The 19,525-nt window shown below is 58.3% G+C and overlaps 1 protein-coding gene across 2 annotated transcripts in view; it reads left to right on the top strand.

Moving 5' to 3' along the window:
* Positions 1-19,525, top strand: part of CLMN (calmin) — a 93,015-nt gene that overhangs the window by 43,733 nt on the left and 29,757 nt on the right. For both annotated transcript variants that reach the window (XM_079769508.1, XM_079769509.1), the window contains exons 2-4: positions 11,319-11,380; positions 15,887-15,982; positions 18,311-18,394. In XM_079769508.1, the coding sequence (XP_079625634.1) occupies positions 11,319-11,380; positions 15,887-15,982; positions 18,311-18,394 (242 nt within the window). The remainder of the gene's footprint in view (positions 1-11,318; positions 11,381-15,886; positions 15,983-18,310; positions 18,395-19,525) is intronic.

Below are 19,525 nucleotides of genomic sequence, written 5' to 3'. Positions count from 1 at the left end.
TTGCAGGACGAATCCCTCATGTTTCTGCTGTGTCTGTTTCCCACACACCCCTGCTGCCCCCTCCATCCGTCTCTGCTCTTCAGTTTTCTCGTGACAGTGAACGTCATGCAAACAAACCCACTCCTGGAGCCTGAACCCGAATATTCACAGTTGGGCTGAGCCGGGTACAGCCACCAGTAAGCTCTAGAAAGGCTGCTTAGATCCAACTGCGGCCCACCGCCTGCTCTTCTAAATAAAGTTTTATTGGAACACAGCCATGCCCATTCACGTATTGTCTCTCTGCTTCCGACCATGCTGCAGAGGTGACCAGTGGTCGGAGGCCGTGTGGCCCACAGAGTCTAAAACATCTACTGCCTGACCCTTGACCCTTGGCAGGAAAATGTGGCCAACTCCTGGCCCAGAGCAGTGGTTCCCCGTGCCAGCTCAGTGTCAGAACCACTGGGAGCCCTAACATAATGCAGAGGCCTGGCCCGCCCTGGGTCCAGACTCCCTTAGTCTGGAGTGGACCCAGGCCGATGCGTTAACGTTTCCCCAGGTGACGGTCATGTGCAGCCACTGAGAATCGCAGGTCTAGTCTCGGTGGGTTTTTTAAGATTACAGAACTGGAATTTGCCATTCTAAGAGTTCCCCCTCCAGGGACAATGGTCTGACCTTGACCTCAAGGTCAGAGTGCTGCCCTCGAGGCTGAACCACTGTGCTCTGGCATAAGGGAGACCTTGTCATGATGAATCTCTCCAGGGACCCTAAGGACTCATTCCCTGAAGAGGGCTGGAGGTGAGGCCATTGTGGTGAGGCGAGTGTGTGTGTGTGTGTGTGTGTGTGTGTGCGCGCGCGCGCGCGTGCGCGCGCACGCACGAGCATGCATGCGTGTGTACATTTGGGTGATTTACGTAAGTAATAACTTTCGTGTTTTCAAACCAGCGTGTCTCACCAAGGCCCCAGGGGTGCGTGCAGCGCTCTATGTGCTGTCTTGGCACAGCTCGGTCCCTGGGCCCCGGCGCCGGCACCCCTGTTCCCTCCTGTTAATTAACGTGAAATGTTGGGGACGTCGAGCTCCGGGAGAATGTGACACCTCTTGCCTTTCCCCATCACAGTTTCCAGTCGTGCCTCCCCCGCTCAGGAGAGGGATTGAAACGCTGGTGTCACTTTTTGTTGGCAGGTAGACGTTGTAAATGGGAATTTCACAGTTTGCTTTATCCCTTGCAAATATTAACCACCTTGCAGATATTAACCACCTTGCAGATATTAACTGCCTTGCAGACATTAACCGCCTTGCAGACATTAACCGCCTTGCAGATATTAACCACGTGGCCTTCATGTCTTCTCTCCCAGGAGCTCCCCAGGGCCTCCGCGCTCCCTGCTGCCGTCCCTCGCGGGCCTGCTCTCCGGAGCACACCCCGGGTCTGTTAGCTAGAGTGACCGACTCATCCTGGTTTGCATGGGACCGTCCCAGTTTGATCACTGAACCTCCCGGGCCAGCTGGGCCCGTTGGTTCGCACAGCTGATTGGCCTTTGCGTGTACATAAAAATGTTGGTATTCAAAGGGCGAGGGTGGGTGTTTTTAAGACAGATGTATTGGCCTTTGCGTGTACATAAAAACGTTGGTATTCAAAGGGCGAGGGTGGGTGTTTTTAAGACAGATGTCCTTGAAAATGCAAATCAAGGTCATTTGTATGAAGTGAGTGTTTTTAATGTCCTTTAAAAAAATAGCTGAACCCAAGAGGCGGGGCTAATGCTTCTGTTTTGGGTTTTTAGAAATATATTTTTATTGATTTCAGAGACGAAGGGAGAGGGAAAGAGAGAGAGAAACATCAATGATGAGAGAGAAACCTTGATCGGCCGCCTCCTGTACGCCCTACACTGGGGACCGAGCCCACGACCCAGGCACGTGCCCTGAATGGGAATCAAACCGTGACCTCCTGGTTCGCAGGTCGGCGCTCACCCGCTGAGCCCCGGGGCCGGGCATGGGCTGATGCTCCTCATCAGGCTCGTTAAGCTCTGTGCTCAGGGACGGCCCAGTCAGCCTCCACTCTGCCGGGGAGCCATCCTGCGCCTGGCAGATTCTTCAGGAAGGTTTGCTTTGCAGGGGCTCAGCCTTCCCGTCGTGGTGCCGGGGAGAGGGGCTCGGCCCGCAGTGACTATGCTGGATTCTTGGCCGAGTTTTTCCGCCGAGTGCTGGGGCCCGTGCCTTCCTCTCTGAGACATTTCTCGTCATTCCTGCCTGTCGAGGTTGCCGCGAGGATTAACGGCGGACGTCACGTGAGCCTCCCTGCCTGGCCGGGGCTTCAGAAGTGTTGCCTTCCTCCCTTCCTTCCTCGCAGGGGCGCCTGGTTCTCACTCAGGCGGGCATTATGAGCCACGGAGGGCAACTGCTATAGCAACAACCCCAAATGACGGCGAAGATGTATTTCTCACTCACCCAGCGGCCCAGCCCTGGCATTCCTCGTGGGGCATCTCTATGGGCGATCCTTGTCCACGGGGGTCCCGGGGGTCTGGCCGCCTTCCTCTCGTGGCTCTGTCTTCTCCGTCCTTCGCGCTGCCTCTGTGGGGTGGCGCCGAGCACGGGGGATCGCTGGCCCAGTCTGAACGTGGCATGCCCTGCGCCCGCCTGTCCGCCTTGCATCGGCCCGGCCACCTCACGGGAGGCTGGGAAGTGCAGTTTGGCTGAGTGCCCTGAGGAGGAGGAAGCGGGTGTGGGGACCGTGCGGTAGGTTTGGGGACTGTGCGGTAGGTTTGGGGACCGTGCGGTAGGTTTGGGGACCGTGCGGTAGGTTTGGGGACTGTGCGGTAGTCTCTGTCACGGGAAGCGTGGCTGCCTAACTCAGTGGCTGTGCAGACCCGTCTAGTGAGCGTCACTCCCCATTCCCAGAGCGGGGTTCTTGCAGGGAAGTGTGATTGTTTGGACCCAGGAAAGGGGTCTGGCTTCCAAGAAGCTTATTTTTTTTCCCAATTTTTTTTATTGAGGTATTATATGTGTACATATCTTACCATTGCCCCCCCACCCCACTCCCATACATGCCCTCACCCCCCAGAGTTTTGCGTCCATTGGTTATGCTTATATGCATGCATACAAGTCCTTTGATTGATCTATCTCCCCCACCTCTCCCTAACCTTCCCCCTGTAATTTGACAGACTGTTTGATGCTTTACTGCCTCTGTATCTATCTTTTTGTTCAAGTTTTTAATGTTCTTTATTTTCCACAAATGAGTGAGATCATGTGGTATTTTTCTTTCATTGACTGGCTTATTTCACTTAACATAATGTTCTCCAATTCCACCCAGGTTGCTGCAAATGATGAGAATTCCTTCTTTTTTATGGCAGCATAGTATTCCATTGTGTAGATGTACCACAGTTTTCTGATCCACTCATCTGCTGACGGGCACCTAGGCTGTTTCCAAATCTTGGCTATAGTGAATTGTGCTGCTATGAACATAGGGGTGCATATGTCCTTTCTGATTGGTGTTTCTAGTTTCTTCGGATATATTCCCAGGAGTGGGATTACTGGGTCAAATGCCAAGGAGCTTATTTAGACCAGTGAGACCAGTGTCTTATCACAGGACTTGTCAGAGCCTTAGCTCTCCTGGTCACAAACGTCCACGGCGGGGAACAGGCAGTCTTTCCAGACACCGCGGCTCCTCTTTGGAGAGGGCTTTTGCACTCGTACTCGCCGCATGTGGCTTGGAAAACGCTGCTTTAGAAGGTCCTCACGTTTATGTTGAGAGACCAGAATATTTTCAAGAAAACGCTGGTATAAAAAAAATCACCAAAATGTGCGGTCCCAGACAGAAAGTTCTGTCGGTGCCCCAGGCATCGGGACGTCAGGGGCTCATGAGGTGAGACTTCCTGGTGTGTGAAGAGGGCGTTTTCCTCTCTCCCTCCCTCCCTTCCCTCTCTCCTCTCCCCTCTTGGGGAGCCTGGGCTGAGTGTTACCTGGGGTTCAGGTCCTCACTGTGCTGCCTGCGTGGGTGCGGGCGCCCCGGACAACGCCACGAAGCCCCGTCTCCACTCCAGCTGCTCACCTCAGGGCCGTCTGCCGGGGCTGGGGGTGCCCGGTCTCCCCATCTGGGTGGATGTTAAGGCCCCTTCCCCTAAGCTGGGTTTTTATGGCTGGCTGGCGTCGTCTGTCGTAAATCAAGGTGGGCTGAGGTTTAGCGCTGAGGTTCGAGTCGCTCTCAGGAAAAAAACGAGAGCAGGTTTTTTATTTTGGGTCCAGGCACCAGCCCTACATACGTCTAGAGAGCTTAAAACTTAATTTGGTGTGTAATTGGGACTGGCCCTCCGGAGCCCTGGGTTCCGTGTTTTGGAGCAGCTGAGAGGCGGGGCAGAGCCTTCTAATTGGTGGCCTCCGGGACCGTGAGAGAACTGGGTTTAAGTCCCCAGTTAGAATGCGTTTGGCAGTTTTATTTGCCTCCGTGGGGGCGAGGATTGGGGGGCCGCCGGTCTGTGCGGGCCCCGGCAGGCTGCTCTCTCTTGGTCCCAAGGCCCAGGGTCCGCGCATCCCCGGCCCGTACCCGGGACAAAGGAGCGGAGGTGCGGAGCCGCAGCGGGGGGGCGCTGCCTGCTCGGCCGCCCGGGCCCGCTCGGCCCCAGGACTCGGCACACTTGTGCGGAGGCGTTGCCTGCTGCCCCGTCTGCGGTCCCAAGGCGGGTTTTACGTTTTATTACCAAAGTCTCGATAAAAGCGACTTGGGTCAGAGCAAACATTCGAGGAGGAAAAACAAAGGAAATTAAATGCAAAGCTCACTGCTGGTGCAGACCACATGGAGCCCGGCTTTCACGCCGCCAGAGCCGGGGGGGGGGGTGGGTGGTGGGGGGGTCCCCAGGAGTCGGAACCAAAGGACGCCGGCCCGGGATGCCTGCAGCCTGGCCCCTCTCCTGTTTGAAAAGCAATTGCCATTTAATTTGTTTCTGAGTTTTATTTCTCAAGTGAGCCAGCATGGGGCCGTGTAATGAGGTTGTGTTTCGGGGAGGTGTTGAAAGATGGGAAAGGAGCGAAGCCACCGGGCAGGGCCTGGCCCTGGGCCTGGCCGCGTCCAGACGGGTGGCCTCTTCTCCCAGCCGCCCTGGACCCCGGGCGTCCCGGGGCCCCACGGCTGGAGGGCACAGGCCGGGGCCGCCCGGCTGGCTGCCCTGGGCACTGTCCGTGGGCCGTGGTGCCCATGGATGGGCTGGGGGCAGCCTGGCTGGTGGACTCTGCCACCCGCCTGCGTGTGGTGTGGTGAGGCAGCTGGGTTGCATTTGACCCTCAAAACTGCCGAGTCCCTATAATGATTCCGCCGTCCTGGGCACTGGAGGGTGTGGAGCAGCATCCTGGGCCTCTACCCCTAGATGCCAGTAGAATGCCCCTCGGTTGTGATCATCCAAAGTGTCTCCGGCCCCTGCAATGCCCCCTGGGGGCAGAGTCCCCCCTGGTTGAACTCCCCAGGCTGACCTGCACAGAGTGTTCCTACGTGGGGCACGGAGGCCCGCAGCCTGCTGAGGGCACCCGGCGGACCCTGCCAACGTGGGAGGCACATGGGGCAGCGTCACCCTGGTGCCCGGGTTCAAATCCCGGTCTTCCAGTGAGAGGCCAAGTTACTTAAGCTCTGTGCCTCAGCCTCCTGCTCTGTGAAATGGGTCCGTCTAGACCAGCTCCGGGGTGTCAGTCGACGGCAGGGTGACTACTTCGGTGCTTGGGCGCAGTCAGCCCCCCGCTGCTGCTTTCAGGCCTTCCCAGCTGCCTCACGGGGCGGGCTCCCTAAATCACAGGTCTCCCCCTGCACCCCAGCTTCCCTGGGGGAGGGGAGTGGCTTCCTGTAGCTTGCCCAGAGCCTCCGTCCTGGTGTCGGTCGGGGCCGTGGGCACTGAGGGTGGATACCCCCCGCCTCCTGGTCTCTGGCTTAGAGGAGTGAGCACAGAGTGGTGGGGCCACAGTTCTCCCTCCTCCTGCCCTGGCAGCGTTCTGCAGCCGGAAGCAGATGCCCCCCGCGGACCCACCTGGACGATGTCACAGGAGACGGCTCCCTGTGGGAACGAGTCCTCGCAGACCTCCCGGCGGTGTGCGGTCAGGGACGGCGGCCACTGCCTGGGGCGCTCTGGCCACAGGAGGAAAGGCAGTGATGCTCCTGCCTAAGCGAGGCCGCACGTAACCGTGGCCGGCCGGGGGCCGCGTTCCTCCCCGTCCCGGGGTCTGTGGTGGGCCCTGTGCTGCCTGCTGCTGCTCCTGGGCCAGGGGGGGTGCCCCTGCCTCCTCTGCTCTGCCCCAGGGGGACCACGGAGCTGTGGCACGTGTCTCTTCCCAGCTAATACCCGGCTTCTCAAACGGGGCACCGTCGTCACCCCCAAGCTGCTTAAAATGCCTCACCGAAGAGGGCGTGAGTCAGTAGGTCATGGGGGGCTTGCGGGGGGGCATTAGCCTGTCAGCCGTCGGTGCTGTGATCTGTGGGCTGCTTCGAGGAACGCCGTTCACGGATCACATTGAAATGGTGCGCAGTCTGGAAGGATAGGCAATAAAACGCCAATAGTGGTGATCTCTGGGTATGATGAGAGTTCAAGATATTTTAGATATATTTCTATATGCTTTCCTAATGGTTTTAATTGTTTGTAATCAGTATACAGTTTTTATAAACAGACTAGAGGCCCAGTGCACAAGATTCATGCACTCTGCGGGGGGGTGGGGGGGTCCCTCAGCCCACCCTGTGCCCTTTCACAGTCCGGGAGCCCTTGGGGGATGTCCGACTGACGGCTTAGGCCTGCTCCCCTGGGGGAGCGGGCAGTCGGACATCCTTAGCGCTGCCTTGGAGTCGGAGGCGGGAGAGGCTCCCACCCCTGCCGCTGCGCTCACCAGCCGTGAGCCCGGCTTCTGGCTCACCGGCGCTCCCCCTGTGGAAGTGCACTGACCACCAGGGGGCAGCTCCTGCGTTGAGCGTCTGCCCCCTGGTGGTCAGTGGCGTCATAGCTACCGGTCGTTCCACTGTTAGGTCAATTTGCATATTACCCTTTTATTATATAGGATACAGCCACCAAGCCTTCCTCATGGGCAGGAAGAGCAGAAATCTTACGGAGGAAACATATATGACATAGGATGTGGGTGTGAGGGGACTGTGGGCAGAGGGAAAGAAGGCCACGCCTTCTGTGTAAATGAAAGTGTTGGCGCTCAGAGCTGTGCCCCTCCCTCGGTGGCTCCCGCCTCCTGAGCCTGCCACCAACAGCTTGCAGGAAGGCCCGCCTTCTCATTTCCTCACTGTCTGCGTTTGGCAAAGCAGGGACCCCGCTCACGCCTGGGGATAGTGCTTGTGGGTGAGCCTGAAGGCTGGGCCTCCCTTCCCACCTCTGCCCGCGGAGTCCTGGGCCTGGTGAGCTCCTCGCCCACCCTGGCCGGCACTGGGCACCCTGGCCAGCCAGGCAGAGCCGGGGATGGCCGTTTTACAGCACTGTTACTTCTCTCGTTGCCCAGGAAACCCAGAGGGCCCCACAAGCGCTGTGTGAGCAGGCCAGCCCCTCCCCGGGCACTGGTTCCCTACACCTTTACAACGTGATCGGGGCGGTGGAAAAAAGGGGCCGTTGGGTTTATGGAAACTATATAAAGTTTATGGAGTCTTGGCAGGCCAGAGGTAGCAAAGGCCTGCGGGTGGGGGTGGGGCCTTGGAGGTGGAGAAAGCCGTGAAAGAGCGGGGGACCTTTGTGTGGGACACCAGACACCCTCGCCCGAGGCTGGGGCCCGGGGCCCGGGAGAGTGGAGTGATCCAATCGAAGTCTGTGTGAGCGGGCTCAGTCACCTTCCCTCTGTAGAGGGAAGACTGAGGCAAAGGTTTTTGAAAGCAACGAACTTGCCAAGGTCGCCCACGTGGATGGCTCTCACGTGGGTGTTCTAAATTCACACACTCTCTCTGCCGTGTATTGAGTGATGTGTCCCAGTTTCAGGTCCAAAAAATATGGTCTCCGCACCCAATTTCAGTTTGGGACTCGTCTGTTATTTGTGGTTTAGTCTTTTTTTTTTAATGTTTTTATTGATTTTTTAGAGAGAGAGGGATAGAGAGAAACATCGATGAAAAGAAACATCATTGATAGACATGCCTACTGCACCCCCCCACCCCCCACAGGGGATGGAGCCCGTAACCCAGGCATGTGCCCTGGCCGGGAATTGAACTGGTGGCCTTCTGGTTCCTGGGTCAATGCTCAACCGCTGAGCTACACCGGCCAGGCTGTGGTTTAGTCTTACGGTTCCCTCATAACTTCAGTCACCACCTTGCACTCCTGTGGGTCAGATTTGCCCACTGGCCATGGCTGGAATGGAAGGAAAGCCTCCCGGAGCTTGGCTCTGGGTCAGGGCAGAGTGAGAAACATGTCCTTGTCCTCAGGAGCCCCTACGTGTCCCACTTGTACCGTGGGATCCTCTCGTTCCTGGAGGAGTACCTCCTGGGGTCTGAAACCATGCCCTCACCTGGAAACTTCTAATTCATTTCTCCTTCCAGGTGTGCTCCGTGCTGTCCATGTTTTCTCTCCTGCTTGGCTGTGAATTCTTGGAGTGCTGATTCTGTGAATACTTAATTCTTTATCTGATTTTGCCCGTAAGGTCTGGCATAGTTCCTGGCATGTAATAATTATTGAATAAGTATCAGCTGGGAGAATGGGTGGGTGGATGGATGGATGGATGGATGGATGGATGGATGGATGGATGGATACATGATTGGGTGGAAAGATGGATGGATGGATGGATGGATGGATGGATGGATGGATGGGTGGATGGTTGGATGGATGGGAGGAAAGATGGCTGGGTGGATGGATGAGGCATATATAGACTAACAGACACCCGCTTCCTCCTTTACGCCTTTCTGCACAGTTAAACCAGCAGCCTCACCCAGGTTCTCTCGGGCTCCCACTGAATGCACTTCTGTTTCATTCTCTGCTCTCTCTGCCGCCATATGGAGAAACCAGCCTGAGTGCTAGAACGTGTGTGTAAATACTTTACAATCCCCATAAACTTGTTTAAAGACAGTTGGGGGCGAAAGTATAAACTGGGGCAGCCTTTTGGGAGGGCAGTTTGGAAGTAGCTATTAAAATTTTAAATGTGCCTACCACTAAGACCCAGCAGTTTCCCTGTTAGTTGTCCAGCATGAGACATATAGGCATAGGCTTGTGCACAAAGAACCGCACGCCGGGCGCTTACACAAGGGTGCTCGTAACGGTGAAGACGGGAAGTAGCTAAGTGCCCATCGACAGAGAGATGGTCCCTAAGCTATGGGACGCCCACCTGTGGAAAAAGCTGCAGAGGCACTGAGGTCTCCAGTGGGATTTGGGGAGGGTGTCTCCAACCTTCTGGAAAGCTCCGAGACTCTGAAGCTCATGCCCTCAGCAAATGCCCCCCTTCCTACCTCATTTCTCTCAACTTCCTTTCTCCCTCCTCTTCCTATGCACCCGTTACCTGAATTAGACATTTAATCCTTAGGCCTTCTCGCCAGCGACCTTCCCTTCTAGAAAAGGAGGAAAACGAGAGAAAAGTCAGTCTCATAAAGCATAATTACTGTCTGCTGGCCCTTCAATTAAAAAGATTGAAGGGCACGATATTAAAATTTGATTTATGGGCACCACTATCTACCCAGTAATGAGGCCGGGAGGAGAAAAAGAACCGCAGTCATTAGAGAAAACTGTAGCCTTTCTCCCGCAGGAGATAAATGGCCTCTCATTTGCTTATGAAATGTTTTCTAAAGAAACGTGAAATGGTCTTAAGTACGTGTGATGTGTCCGCGGCTTGTTGAAACCCAGAACTCGGTGACTAGAGAGTCAGCTTCCTGAGAGGCTTGAGCTGGCGGGGCTGCTGGCGGGCCCAGCCCTAGGACCCAGACTGCCATGTCGAGAAACAGCCTTCGGGCCCAGGGGCGCCGGGCCAGGGCCGCCACAGAGCCGGGGGGAGTGGGAGGACCGCAGCCTCCGCTCCAAGTCCCACCGCTGCTGCTTATTCGTGATCTGACCCTCCCGTTTCTTCATCTGCAAACTGGGAGCAGTTCACGTTAGAACAGTGAACGGGGGTGAAGGGCCTGGATGGGTACCGGCCACAGAGCGAGCGCTTGGTAAATACTTTTCAATCCCCGTCGTTATTATTGCCCATGTTTCTGCCGTAATTGAAAGACCTGGGATTTGAACCCAGACCCCCCCCCCTACCCTTTTCCGAGTGCCCGTGGGGGGCAGACAGACCTGAGGGTGAGGCCCCGTCCTGCCTCTCCAGCAGGTGCCCTGGTCAGTCCCGGTGCCTGTCTGGGCCCCGTTTTGTTCATCTGTAGAGTAAGTCTCCCCTCGCAGGCAGCGCTGTCAGGTGTCAAGATGAACGGGAACAAAGTTGGTGGCGGGGACCCCTGGAAAGGGGAGCTCTTTCCCGAGAAGCCTGTGCGGGGTGCTGTCGGAGGAGGCACCGCCTGGGTCCCGTCCTCCGGCCTGTGTGGCTCCGCGCAGGCTCCTGCAGGTCCCTCCTCCGGGAGGAGGTCACATGTTTCTTGGCTCGAGAGAGAACGGCCACAGAAAATACAGGACAGGAAAGGAACAGCCGTTGTCCCGGGTGCGGTGTTGAGTTGGCCTGCAGGACTGCGGGTCTCGGGCAGCCCGGGAGTGAGCGGGCCCGACGTGGGACGGGTGGCTGGCCGAGAACACCACGCTGGGAGGGGACAGGGCCGAGTGAGAGTCCAAGCCCAGGACTGTCAGTTCTCTCCACCCCACGCCGGCACACCCCACAGCCCGCATCCCAGTCCCTCACCGCGGGCCTCCGCCTGCCCCGTCTCTCCTGGGCCCCTGCTCTTCAGCCCCAGCGCTCTGGCCCGGCGGGTGGGCAGTGCCGTCACCTGTAGGTAATTTGTATCTTAACCACCAGCGCTTCTTTTTTTAAAAAAATGTATTTTTATTGATTTCAGAGAGGAAGGGAGAGAGAGAAACATCCATGATGAGAGAGAATCACGGATCAGCTGCCTCCTGCACGCCCCCTACTGGAGATCGAGCCACAACCCGGGCCTGTGCCCTGACCGGGAATCAAACTGTGACCTCCTGGTTCATAGGCTGACGCTCAACCACCGAGCCACGCCAGCACTTCGGAAGCTGCAGCGTCAAATGCCCAAATGCTCACGCGAGGTCATGTAGAACGTTTGGTTCTGTGCGTCTCATTCTGTGGGTGCTTAATCGACGGGACGTGCTGGGGATGGTGGATGCGAGGTGCCACCCAACCCCTTGCCAGCCCCCTTGGGCTCGTCCAGAGGACCCTCCGGGCTGTCTGCCATCGCCCACGACCCCCTGGGGAGGAGCAGGCGGGCTCGGTGCGTGTTTCTGTGCCGGCTGACGCGTTCCTTTGTTCTCAGTGGAGCGGGAGGATGTCCAGAAGAGGACCTTCACCCGCTGGATAAACCTGCATCTGGAGAAGGTGAGCGGGCACCTGGGTTTGGGTAACGGGGGCTCACCCTAACGGAGTGCAGCTCACAGCCCGGTGAGGGGCCGCGGGGCAGCGGGTCTCCTGTTGTCATTCGCTCGTTTAACCCCCCCCCCCCCCCCCCCGCCGGGTGTGTCCTCACCGCCTGGCTTCGCGCTCCAGCCGGGAACCGGGGTATAGGCAGGTCCTGTCCTGGGGCTGTTAGTCTAGCTGGGGAAGGAAAGGTCTGCCTTTTTACTTATTTTTATTTATTGATTGATTTCAGAGAGGAAGGGAGAGGGAGAGGGAGAAGCATCAATGATGCTCGGCTGCCTCCTGCACGCCCCCCGCTGGGGATGGAGCCCGCAGTCCGGGCATGTGCCCTGACCGGGAATCGAACCAGGACCTGCCTCTTGGTTCATAGGTCGATGCTCAACCCCTGAGCCACGCTGGCCGCGCTGTTTTATCAGAAAGCTCTTACCAGGACTCAGCCCACCCACGTCCCTTCTTTCTGCGGACATCCCCCCCTCTGGGTCTCCGAACAGGCGGCGGCAGACCCCTCGCCTCCTGGGCCCGCGGGTCCACGTGGTTAGTCAGGCAGGCTGTCCTTAGACTTAACCCAATGTGGTTTGTGAGGAGTGGGGCTCTTGGCCGAAATTCGCATTCACGGAGTTGATTTTCGCAGCCTGGGGTGTTTCCCCGGCAGCACCTGGCCACCCACACCCCTGTTCCCCACCTGTAGGATGGGGTACACTTGACCCAGGGGGCTCCTGAACTCTTCAGGTGAGAGACTCCCTGTCATTTGCCAGTCATTTGACGGTGGGTGCGTTTCCGGCAGGGCTCAGAAAGAGAAGAGCGATTTCTGGAAGAAAGTCCCCGTCCTGAGTTCACTGAACTCCTGATCCCTGATGTGTGTGAGGGTAGCCATGGCGGCTTTCTTCCGTTCTTTTTTTTGCTTTTAATTAAAAAATAAATACAGGGAGGTACAGAGGGGAACAGAGCCAATCCCCGCGCACTCGCTCACCACCCCAAATCGCCTCCGTGAGCATTTATCCTGCGGGGCCCTCTCCCCCTGGCCTGGCCGGCTCGGCCGTCCGCGGGCAGGTGGGCCGCACCCACTCTGGGGATAAATCAGGCAGCACCTGGAACTGATGCCTAATAAACGGGGCAAAATTAACAGCCCCGTTTCCAACCCCGAGACTTTCAAGAGCAGCCTTTCATGTGAAGGAAGCCCAGGGCCTCCCTGGGGAATGGGGCTTACCTGCAATTTGAAGGCTGTCAGAAATATTTACCGAGGCTCTGGCTTCTGGAAAAAGTCCTTCATTTACCGGAGGGGTTAGATCATGAAGAAAGCCCTGGGGGTGCTGTTTGCTCGGCCATACCGATCTCATGAAGCCCACGGAACGTTCGGGCCCTGGCGTGTTTGTCCTGGAGCCGTTTCAACCCCCTCCCCCGCCCCCTGCCTTCTCGCAGGGTGGACTGCGGCCAAGGCCGTGCGCCGCCGCTGCCGCTGCCCAGTTCTACTCGCACACGAGGCTCGGCACAGTGGGGCTGCTCGCTGGAAACGTTGTTTGTCCGTCCCTCAGGGGGTGTTGGCTCGGGTCTCTCGATGGCTGCCTCCCATTAGCAGGAGAAATGTTTCCTGGAGGCTCCGTTCGCCGATGCCCGGTGCTCGGCCTGGACCGCGCCCCAGGAGCTGCGGGGGTTTGCAGGGAAAATAACCTGCCTGTGGCTCAGAATCCGTTGCTGTTGCCCTGGAAGCGAAGCCCTTGCTGAGCACCTGTGGGTGGGATCGCCCTGTGTTTGGACCCCCTCCCCTCACAAGACACACACCACAGGCCTCCCAGGCTGGCTGGGGAAAGGGTGCCGGGGCCCCAGCTCCACCGTGGGTCTCCGGGGTCACCCCCACTTACACCATGTCCTCATCAGCTCTGTGGACACCCCCTTCCATTGTCCCCGGGAGCAGAGAGCACCAGCCTCACTGTTCAATGTTGCCAGAGGCCCCAGCACTGAAAGGTAGAGGGAATCTGTGCTGGTGGGACTCATTAGCATTGGGTGGGGCTCATTAGCATTGGGTGGGGGCTCATTAGCATTGGATGGGGGCTCATTAGCATTGGGGGGCTCATTAGCATTGGGTGGGGGCTCATTAGCATTGGGTGGGGGCTCATTAGCATCGGGTGGGGCTCATTAGCATTGGATGGGGGCTCATTAGCATCGGGTGGGGCTCATTAGCATTGGGTGGGGCTCATTAGCATTGGATGGGGGCTCATTAGCATTGGGGGGCTCATTAGCATTGGGTGGGGGCTCATTAGCATCTGGTGGGGCTCATTAGCATTGGATGGGGGCTCATTAGCATCGGGTGGGGCTCATTAGCATGGGGGTTTGTGGACCCTGTTCCCGGAGGTTCTGTGGCAGTAGCTCTTCACCAGGCGGCATTAAAGCTTTAGTTCACAGAAACCTTTCTTTAAGCAAAGCCTTACCTGAGACCCTGAACAAAGGCCCCTAGTAGCTGGGCCTCTCTGATGAAGGGGGTGCAACGGATCAGCCTCCTTCTCGGCCCCCAGCCCCCAGAGGGCACCCTGAAGCTGTTCTGCTGAAGCCTAGGGGCCCGGGGAGCCCAGTTTGCAGATCCCTGCGCTGGAGCATCCGGCCGACCAGTTCCAGCCGGCCCTGTGGACTCCGGGCCGCGTGAAGCCAAACCCTTGGTGGGCTCAGCACACCTAGACAGCAGGCCCTCCAGGTCAGGGCTCAGGGAAGAATGCCGGGCTGGGAGTGGGGTGTCCGCCTCCTCCCGGCCAGGCCCCTTCACACCCCAGGTCCCGTGTGGAGAGGAGCCTTTTCCTCCGGGCAGCAGGGAGAACCCGGTGAGCTAGGGCTCAGGGTGCCATTTACTGACCCAGGAACCCAGAGAGAGAAGCAAGTGGGGCACAGAGACGATGCTTCAAGGGTGGCTCCCTATGGAGGGGCACCAGCTAAGGACACTTTCCTGCAGGACTCAGCCCTGAGGCATCCGTGCCTGGGCACCCCAAGACTCTGCAGGGAGGAAGCCACTCAATAGGAAACTGGTTTGACTGGTGGTGTTGGTCTAGGGCACAGGTGCTGTGGGGGAGGACAGGACTTTCACCCCATTGCAGCTCCCGTCCCCTGTGGTGGGTCAGATTCCAATCCAGACCTTGGAGCCAAGGGTGCTCAGGCCCAGGGAGGTGAAGGAAAGTGCCCAAGGCCAAGTTCAGTTGAGGGTAGACCTGGATTTGAACTCAGGTGTGTCTAACCCCCTTGCCTCTGAGTGGGACGTGAGGAAGGTGCATCCTGAGAGAACAGTGTATCTCAGGAGGCCTGGTGTGGTGGAGGAAAGAGGCAGGCACATCCACCGGTTAACTTTTTTTTTTTTTTTTTAATATTTTATTGACTTTTTACAGAGAGGAAGGGAGAGGGATAGAGTTAAAAACATGGATGAGAGAGAAACATCAATCAGCTGCCTCCTGCACACCCCCCACTGGGGATGTGCCCGCAACCAAGGTACATGCCCTTGACCGGAATCAAACCTGGGATCCTTCAGTCCGCAGGCTGACGGTCTAACCACTGAGCCAAACCGGTTAGGGCCGGTTAACTTTTTAATACAATTTTAATTAGATCAGTTTGCTCTCATGAGCATGTGGTACGTTGTCTAGCTAAACATATAGATGTACATCTAATCCAGCCTCTCAAACGTTGAGATCCTGGCAGACCCACAGACGTGGGGGTAGAAGGAAAGGTTCTCTCCCTTCAGCCAACTACCAGCAGTCAGCGGGCCGGCTGTGTGTCCGTCTGTGTGTCCATCAACACCAGCCTCCCCCCGGCTTCCTCTGCGGGGGTGTCCCACCTCCAGACTTGGACTGCATATTGATGACGTGGCCACGGGCCCCTCAGGAAGGCGTGATGCTTGGACCGAGCAGCGTTGGGGATGAGGGATCCCTGCCGACATCGGGACCGAGGCCCAAAGGGTCACTGACCCAGGGTCACGCCCTCGCGGGGTGGGTCCCGGTGGCACTGTGGTCAGGCAGTGTGTCCTGTGAGGAACAGGACTGGACCAAAGAGCCGACTCGTACAAACACTCGTACAAACTCGGGGGTCCCCAAAGCTGAGGCGAAGGGCTTGCCCCAGGGCGTTTGATGTGAGCCCGGCTTCTAGAATTAGTTTGTCCGACGGAAGGCTGTAACTCTCTGGCATGCCTTTTCTTTTACCCTGAAGAGCAGCGTGGGTGTGATATGACTCTGGGGTCTGAGATCTCATCTTAGAAGGGTCCCCAAGGGTCACTTGCTCGATGGGGCCCCTGACACAGTCTCCCCGCAGCTCCCCAGGCCACCCGCTGCTCGGGCATCCCCTGGGGAGGGGGCTTATGCCCTCTGTGGGTGGATGGGCCTGACTGCCGTGGACAGACACGGGTGTTGGGAAGTTCTCTCCTGAGTGACAGCTGCACAGGGAACTAGTTCTGGAAGTGACAGGTCTCTAACCGCCCGTCCCCTTCCCCTCCTTGCGCAGTGCGACCCTCCTCTGGAAGTTAAAGATTTATTCCTCGACATCCAAGACGGCAGAATCCTAATGGCGCTGCTAGAAGTCCTGTCTGGGCGAAATCTGGTACGTACGGCGCGGAAGGGTCAGAAAGAAAGCAATGCCAAGGGCAGCGGTGCTGGCGGCTCCTGTTGGCACAGACCCACGCGCGTGTGCGTCCTGGCCCTACGCACGTCCTATGGCACGCAACCGTGGGGGACGTTCCTTCCTCGGTGATCAGGCTGACACAGTCCTGCGGAACCACGCAGCATCCCCCTCTTTTTTTTTTCTATAGCAAATATACTTTAGTAAGTAGATGAATAAGTGCCCGGTGTTTTCTGTGAATATGATAAAGAATAAGAACTGGCCCGCCCTCGTATTAACCAGAGCGATAGCGAAGAAGCAGGGTGGTGGCCATAAAAAAGAGCCTCCCCCTTGGAGACAGCATGGAGGGACCTGGGGAGCATCATGCTAAGCGCAGTAAGCCCGTCAGAGAAAGACAAGTGTCACATGATCGCACTCCTATGTGGAACCTAATGAACAAGATAAACTGATGAACAGAATAGATCCAGAGACAGAGAAGCATAGAACAGTGCAGAGTCTCAGAGGGAAGGCGGGTGGGGAATGAGAAGTGACCAAGCAAAGACCTGTGTGCATGTATGCATCACCCATGGACACAGGCAGTAGGGGGTGGAGGCCTGGGGGGGGCGCGGGGGCGAGCTAGAAGCGGTCAGTGGGGGGAAGGGGGACGTGTAATACTTTCAACAATAAAGATTAAAAAATAATAATAATAATCAGGATGATGGGAGGGTATATTACAACCAAATTCTATCATCCATCCCAAGGCTGAAACGAACTGCCAGCTTCTAGAACCTTCTTATAAGTATGACCAGAACGGAATTGAACCCGCTGACCTTGAGGCTATTTCACTTTGATCGGAGCCAGCCCCCCCACGTGGGGCGTCTGCCGTGCGCAGGCCGGCCCTGGCCCCTCGCAGCCGCGGCTCGGCCTGGTGCTGCCGCGGATTCGGTGGGAGAGTCCCTTTTGGGGGGGCCGTCTGCGTACTGCAGGCTGCTCAGCGCATCCTTGGTCTCCACCCACTCGATTGGATGCCGGTGGTCCCCCAGGGTGACAACTGAACGCGTCTCCACAACACTCCCGATGTCCCCTGTGCAGAGCGGGGGGCGGGGGGCAGTGACCTGGCCAAAATGATCCCTCCAGGGTTTGATTTTTCCTGAGGGGCTCCTGGTGGCGGACACAGAGGGGCAGCCATGACCCAGGAACGTGGCCTGGCCTTCATGCCGGGGGGACCGACACCCCCTGGTTTGCCTGTCATGTCAACACCCTCCTGGAGAGGGGGCGTCAGCTCTTCCCGCCCAGGCCCTGGAGGGGCACGCGGGCATCCTGTGGTGCTCCCGTGTAGCGGGCATCCTGTGGTGCTCCCGTGTAGCGGGCATCCTGTGGCGCTCCCGTGTAGCGGGCATCCTGTGGCGCTCCCGTGTAGCGGGCATCCTGTGGCGCTCCCGTGTAGCGGGCATCCTGTGGCGCTCCCGTGTAGCGGGCATCCTGTGGTGCTCCCGTGTAGCGGGCATCCTGTGGCGCTCCCGTGTAGCGGGCATCCTGTGGTGCTCCCGTGTAGCGGGCATCCTGTGGTGCTCCCGTGTAGCGGGCATCCTGTGGTGCTCCCGTGTAGCGGGCATCCCTGGGCTGGGGCTTCTGCAGGCACCTCCCCCTCTCCCTCCCCGTCTCTCTCCCCTCTTCTCTGCCTGCCTGTCTCTCCCTCTCCCCTGTCTCTCTTCCCCCTTCTCTGCCTGTCTCTTTCTCTCCCCCTCTCTGTCTCCCCATCCTCTCTCCTCCTCCTCTTCCTCTCTGTCTCTGTCTCCCCCTCCTCTCTGTCTGTCTCTCTTCCCTCTTCTCTGTCTGCCTCTTTCTCTCCCACCTCTCTGTCTGCCCCCCCCTCTCTGTCTGTCTCTGTCTCCCCCCCACCCCACCCCTCCTCTCCTCTGTCTCTCTCTGACCTGGGATCACTGTTCCCGAAGCCCTTGGCCAGCCAGCGGGAACATCTGCCCCCGGGGGGACGGGCGGGTGATTTAGCAGCTGCCGGTGACGCTCCCGCAGAGGCTGCTGCTCTGATGGAAACCGTCCACGGGCGCAGAGTGCGGCCTGGGGCTCTGCAGGGGGAGGCCGATCAAAGGCAGGAGCTGGGCCAGAGAGAAAGAGCCTGATCGTCTGTCCCCTGCTTCACCCCTGGGTCCCCCACTCACCGGCTGGGCCTTGTGAAGCCCCAGGAACCATAAATAAAGGGTGGGTTCGGCTGGGACCCCCGACTTCCCCGAGATTAATGTGAGCCGGCGAGGAGAGCGGGCTCCGCGGGCCGGGACCGCTGTCGGACGCGCTCTGTCTGGTTTGTTTCAGCTCCACGAGTACAAATCCTCGTCCCACCGCATCTTCCGGCTGAACAACATAGCGAAGGCACTGAAGTTTCTGGAAGATAGCAACGTAAGTATGTGACGCATCTGGCGAGCAGGCCCTTTCCCGCCGCGGCAAGGACAGCGTGAGGTGGAGCGCTGGTCACGGGGAAGCGTGGGGGGAGCCTGGGGAAAGGCAACCAAGTTCAAAGTGCACGGCACCGCTAACCAGTCTGTGGGCGAGGCGGCCCGGCCCTCTCCCTCCCGGGCCTCCCTCAGGACCACGCTCCGTGGCCGCCGCCGGGGAAGGGGGCGGCGGGCTGGGCAGCTCCGCAGGGCCAGTGGACGTTCTCCTTCCGGAACCCGCAGCCGGGAGAGGCGCGGGGCGAGAGGAGAGGCTGTGAGCCAGGAGAACGTACAGGATTCTCCCCTCTGGATAGAACTTTCTAGACTTCCATTCGCTTCTTCTGTTTGGACGCTGCTTCGTGTCCTGCACGGGCAGGGGTGGCCCTGGCGGGATGCGGTTTCCGGAGCGCCCCGCAGGACGCCCCAGCGGGCAGGCGGGGGAGACACCGCAGCCCGCCCGCCCTGCGCTTGGTCCTGAAGCGCCGTTCACGTGGCGGCCCGGCAGCCGGCCGCAGACGCTCCGTTCGGCTGGTTTTAGCAGCGAAGGAACTTACCGAAAGCGCGCTGGGCAGGGCACAGAGTGACTTACAAGCCGGGGGTCAGAGACGGAACCCAGGGATGCCAGGCGCCCCCTGCCAAGCTCCCCACGCCCCATCCCAGGGCTGAGCGGGCCTGGCCGCCCCTGCACTGTCCCCCCGCTGCTGGAGAAGGGCCTCACAGCCCAGGAATGAACACAGTGTCACACGTGACACTGGAGAACAGGGTTTCTTGTCAGGGGGATGACGATGCTCAGAAATGGACTGTGGTGATGCCGTGCTCACCTGTGAACACGCTAAAACCCAGCGAATCGCCTGCTTTCGGTGGGTGGATGGGATGGAGTGTGACTCCCCTTCCCCCTTCTGCCCCCTGAAGAATGGAGTTCACATGTATGAAGGGTGTAAAGGACAAAGGGGAGACGTGACAGACAGGTGGCCTGCAAGGTCTTGCCTGTTCCTCTCTGATCTGCGGGCTCAGGTCTTGTTTGCAGAATGAAAGGACTAAGGGCATGGTCCTCATTCTCACCCGGAGGGCCGGTGGAAACGCGCATGGGGGCCCC

This window comes from Cnephaeus nilssonii (assembly GCF_951640355.1).
Source record: "Cnephaeus nilssonii genome assembly, chromosome: 4".
Classification (NCBI taxonomy): Eukaryota; Metazoa; Chordata; class Mammalia; order Chiroptera; family Vespertilionidae; genus Cnephaeus; species Cnephaeus nilssonii.
Note: the sequence above shows the minus strand (reverse complement) of the source record. Positions and strands in the feature narration are given on the sequence as shown.